Raw genomic sequence first — 5850 nt, 5'->3', positions numbered from 1 at the left:
AATACATAAGAAGAGACTCTAATTCAATTTTCTAGTGAGGTACCTTCCCCACACTCTGTCCCCTTTTGTGTGTTCTAGACGTGATTTGACTGATTAGAGGAAATTTTGAAGACCAGCCCTGCTTCTCTAAGAGAAGTCTCTGGGGCACTCTGAAGTTAACATCTATCATTTGGTTGAATGTAAGTGCGCCACACCAATGGGGCACTGGCTGGCTGAATACTGTGGAAGTTGAGAAGAACAAATTTAAATTCTTCCAAAGAAGGTACTCCTCTATGTCCAGGCGGTGCCAAAATAAATATTAAAGGAAAATGTCAACTCACTCTTGTGAGTACAATTTCCATAAAGCACCTGATTGACTTTCCCTCCCCACTTTTTAAAAAAAATATGTATTATTGATATATACACAAGCCTAAGGAGATGTTGTCTATTGCTGTTATTATTTTTGTTAAACTACAATTTGAGGGCACCTGGCTGGTTCAGTCAGTGGAATGTGCGACTCTTGATCTCAGGGTTGTTTGTTCGAGCCCCACATGGGGGGGGGTAGAGCTTACTTAAAAATAAAATCTTAAAAAAAATGGAAATAAAAAATATATTTAAATAAATAAATAATAAATGACAATTTTATTCAGTGGTTACAGATGGGCTCTTGTACACAGTCTCTGAAAGTTCACAGTTTCAGGCTGTATCGTGTCAGTGTTTTGTGGGTGAACTCTCCTTTTATAATCAGATGTAGTCCAGATTGATGTCCTTGATTCTTTGGCTTTCTCTCAGCAGCTGTGGAGTGGCCCTGGATGGGGATGTCCAAAGGACACGGGTGTGGGCTGCCAAATGTTTGGAATACACTTTAATGACTTCGGGAATTAAAACTTTCCTGTAGTTAGCAGAAGCCTTTGTTTTGGTGGTTGTTTGGAAAGAGTTTGAGAGTCTATGCCATTTTGTTTTTGTCTTACCTTTGCCCTTTCCTGGTTTCAGCTATTTTTGAAAGACGGGCCCGAGCCTGTAAAATCCTACTGCCACAGATGTGGTAAAAAGAAATCCCCAGATCCCTGCTCCATCACTGAGTGCAGCTCTTAACATTTTGCACAAGAACAGGATATTGGCAACTCAACTGTTAAAACTGTCTGTGATTATTCTTCCTTGAGATCACTCTGATGTCACCAGTGTAATTTGAGCCTGGAGCTTTTGTTCACACTTTAAATAGCAGTCCCGGAATGATTTTGCTACAGACTCTCTGGAGAGCCTGGGAGCAGAATTCCCGAAGATCCCCACATCGATGAAAGCAAAGCAAAGCCACCAAGCCATCATCATGTCCAACTCGCTGCGCGTCAGTCCGTCCATCCATGGCTATCACTTCGACACAGCCTCGCGTAAGAAAGCCGTGGCCAACATCTTTGAAAACATAGACCAAGAATCTCTACAGAGACTTTTCAAAAACTCTGGGGACAAGAAAGCAGAGGAGCGAGCGAAGATCATTTTTGCCATCGATCAAGATTTGGAGGAGAAAACACGAGCCCTGATGGCCCTGAAGAAGAGGACGAAAGACAAGCTTTTCCAATTTCTGAAACTGCGGAAATATTCCATCAAAGTTCACTGAGGACAAGAGGATGGATAAGGACGTTATCCAAGAATAGACATTTAAAGACCAAGGGAGTTTGTGAGACCCAACACATGCAGCATTTTGCGGCTGCCTCCTAAGCTTCTCTTCCATCAGGACGGCAGAGGCTGGAAAGGAACAGAGCAAACTGGTTACAAAGACTCCAACCAATTTCACGCCTGTGCTGTTACAGTGGAAAACAAAATGCTTTCAGCAAGGATTTGCAAACTCTCCCTGAGGGGAAGGGACTGATGCGCTGTCAGAGGAGAGTCTGAACGGATGTAATGAGGACTGAGACTGAAGATAACAGAAAGCTGGGGAAGAATTGCAGCCAGAGTCTCTTTCTCAGGCTCCAGGACTTAAATTCAACCTGAACTTTGTTTCCTTAGCCGTATTGGGTAGGGAGAGGGAGGAGGGAGACGGGGAAACATGGAGAGAGAGAATACTATGCCCCATATTTACTGAGTTTTTTATTTGAATGTTTCGAAATGTGGCCAAGCTTCAATGTGGTCTATTGGTATAGATTCTTAGAGATCAGTAATGGATTATTTATTTGCATGTTTTACAGCGCCTGAAAAAGTGCACCACGAGGGTGTCAAGTTACAAATTAGCGATACTTTCAGCAGCTCAGTAAAAACCTTCTAGTTTGTAAAAGGTTTTTATACATTTCAAACTGGTTGCACAAAAGCTAAAATAATGGGGTCCTTCATAAATCCAAAGTACTGTGAAAAAAATTTATGATTTTTTTATCTGCTAACTAATGCTAAAATATAATCTAATTAGATTTCTTACAGTTATTGCAGTAAACATTAGGAAGTGAGTATGATATACTAAATAGTTTATGAAGATGCTATGGTTTTTATAATTTATTACACATGACAAATGATATGCAACCTTAATAAATTATTATAAACTTAGCTGCTCTTGGTCTGTGATGATTGGTCTCAAAGGAAAAAGTAAGGTGGTAAATATTTATTATTATAAGCTTTTATAAACTATTATAAACATTTCTAACAGTTTTACTCTAAGAGTAAAATGTGCTTTTAGTGTAGCTTTACATTAATTGCCAAACTTCTTCAAAGCAAATTCTCACATCAAATATCTAGGAATTTTCTGTCCCAACTTTAAAATATAAGATATAGGCATAGAAATTCATTGACTGACTCATCAACAGTGGTGTTTATGTGTCCACGGAGGGTGAGCTTTAAAAAGCTTTTTTTTCCTCCATATTTTTGGAATTTTTCCTCTGTGGCTTCAGGATCTATGTACATTCGTACATTTATTTCTCCCAAAACAATATATTTTAGGGTTAGAGTCCAAATTATGATCAAGTTTCTGTGGGTTATCAATGTTTATTCCATATAAGCCAATGTGGAAATAACATTACAGTCACTTAGTTTATTTTCTCATAAAATTATAATAAAATCTTTCTAAGAAGGCATACATCAATGCCTGCCGCCCTTTCCTAGCAAACAGAAATAAAATTTCCCAGAAATTAGGCATTTTGGAACATGTACAGAGGTTTCTGAAACTTGCTGATCAGAGTAAAACAAAACGAGTGAATGATCTACAATCTTCTGGGAGAGTTACAAGCCAGGATTTTAAATAATACATTTTTAAAAAGGAAATGAAGTGGTCAAACCTATTTTCAAATGTTAATTGATAAGTTTACTGAAGATAATATATATAAAATCACTCCATCAAGAAGGAATTTTTTACAAGAGAACATCCACGAAAGCCACAAATTTATATGCAGAAGTACGTGCCTATGTGTGTACATTTTTCTGGGAGAAGTGTCTATAATTTCTATCAGATTTGCAGAGACATTCATGACACCAGTATAAATTAAGAACAAAAGAGGAAGGGTTTGACAGGTGGAAGGCTCAGCTCATTTTGGTATTTGGGGATTACCAAAGCAGAGGCTCTAAAGGGGTCTTCAGCTCCATGACCTTATTGACCCATGCTTGCAAACTGTGCTTGCTTAATGATCTCACCTGAAGTCTTCTTGGCCCATGCTAAGAATAAGCCTATTAGTGACACATTTTCTCTGTCTATCTAGAATCCCCATAAGACATTAACAAACTGCTTGGGAAGGAAACTTGGTTAACTTATTCCTCCAGGGTAGCTGCATATTCCTATGAAGACTTTCAACTCATTTTCTTTTTAAAGACTTCAAACGCATCTTGGATGCTGAACGTAGTCAAAAGGTTGAATTTATTACACTGATGCATAACTATATTCTCTGACCCTGTTGTTTTCAGTAGAGTACAATATTTGTCTTACTCACTTTGCAAATTAGCATGTATTGACTTTGTTTTCTTGCAGTATATTATCATTATTTTCTGATTGCAAGACTATAACATGGGAAACAAATTAGAAAGCAACTGGGATATGATCCACAATAGTGTGGAGAAGAACTCCAGTGGATTTTGCAGAAACATTCTGTCTTTTCCCTTCAGGGACAACAAAAGTTAAAATTGCTGTGATTACACAAGGGTGGTTTTTAGTTTCATAATGCTTTCATCATTTAATGTGAGGTGAAAATGAACATCATTAGAACAGGTACGACTGGTTCAGTTCAGAAATTGTTCTATGGCACAGGGATGGCCAAATATATCTCAAGGCACCTCATTGCAATTGAAGATATAAAAGCAAAAACACAAAGGTGAAATAGGTTGTTAATAACATTTGTATTATTAGGATCATAATAATAACAACTGCATTTCATTAGGACAATTTTCTAAGTGTTTTTTAATGCATTAAATCACTTAGCAGTGTGACATAAGAGCATGTGTGTATAGTGTAATGACGCTAAAGCCAGAGGAATAAAGTGACAAACTCAAGAACACACCGCTAATGAGGCCAGGAATCAAATCCGGGGATTCTGGCTCCAAAGCCTCATTCCTTGCCACAGGTTAGACTGTTTCTCTAGGAGAAACTTAGCTTCTCTTTTTTCCTATAAAATGACAATTACTTATATGCTAGTAAGTCAGAAAGACAGGAAGGCATGGCCTCTGAGAAATAACTTTTATCTGCTCTGTGTCTCTTTGTCTGTTTATTTGGCACTTGCTCTATATGGGAAAGCTTCATAGTTTAGTCATTTTAATTGTGTCAAGGGTTTTTAGATGTAGCCTTTCAAGTCTGCAGTTAAAATAACACTTGGGTTAACACTTGGAACAAAAGATCACATCTAATGTCTCTTCCAGTTGTCAGTCAACATTTTGGGCCTCCATTTGCTCATTGGGGGAAATCAGAAAATACGGATTCATGATTTTATTCACTCAGAGTAGAGCTCCTCTGTTCATCACTGTGGCCCACGGCAAAGGCTGTTTGCTTTTGGATACTCCAAGAGATAGGATTTACTGAGAAAGGGGCCCAGGATAGAGGAGGGACTGCTATTTTCCCCCATTGTTAGAGGGTAGTCAGAAGATGGAAAGCTTCAACTAAAGAACGATTAATGAAGCCACGGTCTAGGTGTTACATGGTCTTTCGGAGTACCTCAGCTACCCTTCTAAATGCACATAGGGGTTTCCCAAGATGGGATATTGCTTGGACAACTCCCTGTCTTACACATTGAGAGTTGTAGAGTAAAACCAGGGTTTGTATCTTATACACTCATGCAACGAAAATGTAGTAGGCACCCATCTGTGGGCCCTCACGGTCAGAATGAATCCCTGTTCTCCTTACCAGAGGAGCCAGAAGTTTTTTTAAAATAAATATAGTACAGTGGGATGTATGATAGGAGTTTAAAACGGGATGCTATGAGGGCACAGGTGTGTGTGCGTGTGGCTCTGTCTGTGTCTGTCTGTGTGTGTCCGTGTGTGTTTGTGGAAGGAGATGAAATCTAACCCAACCCAGGGAGATCCTAGAAGAGTCCATGGAGAATTTTCATAGTAGGATTTAGTCAGGAGAGTGGACAGAGAACATTTTATTTCATCATCTGGGTATAACGTTTGCAAAGGCAAGAAGGCAGGAAAGAGTGTGAGTTGTGTGAGACTCTCTAAGCAGTTCAGTATGGCTAGGGATCTAAGTATTTGGGGTCAATAATTAGAAAGGCAACTGGGTTTTAAATGACAAGCTTGAGTATTAATTTTAGTCTGAAGGTGATAGAGAATCATTAAGGACTTTAATAGAAGAGTGACACTTACTGCCTAACTACTGTGTATCAGACCCTAGGAAAAGATATGATTAATATTTTGAAAAATAATACATTCCTTTCTGTCTGGCTGCAGCCATCAGCTCAAAGGTAAGCAAAC

General features: G+C 38.7%; 1 protein-coding gene across 1 annotated transcript; it reads left to right on the top strand.

Annotated features, from left to right (window-relative positions):
* Nucleotides 1-1144: 1144 nt before the first annotated feature.
* TCIM (transcriptional and immune response regulator) lies at nucleotides 1145-2512 on the top strand. Its single transcript, XM_002918546.4, has one exon. It carries the CDS (start codon nucleotides 1274-1276, stop codon nucleotides 1592-1594), a length of 321 nt encoding a protein of 106 aa, XP_002918592.1. The 5' UTR covers nucleotides 1145-1273; the 3' UTR covers nucleotides 1595-2512.
* Nucleotides 2513-5850: the final 3338 nt, after the last annotated feature.

The sequence above is a fragment of the Ailuropoda melanoleuca genome, chromosome 18 (genome assembly GCF_002007445.2).
Source record: "Ailuropoda melanoleuca isolate Jingjing chromosome 18, ASM200744v2, whole genome shotgun sequence".
Taxonomy (NCBI): Eukaryota; Metazoa; Chordata; class Mammalia; order Carnivora; family Ursidae; genus Ailuropoda; species Ailuropoda melanoleuca.
The sequence above is the reverse complement of the archived record's forward strand: the minus strand, read 5'-3'. Positions and strand labels throughout refer to the sequence as shown.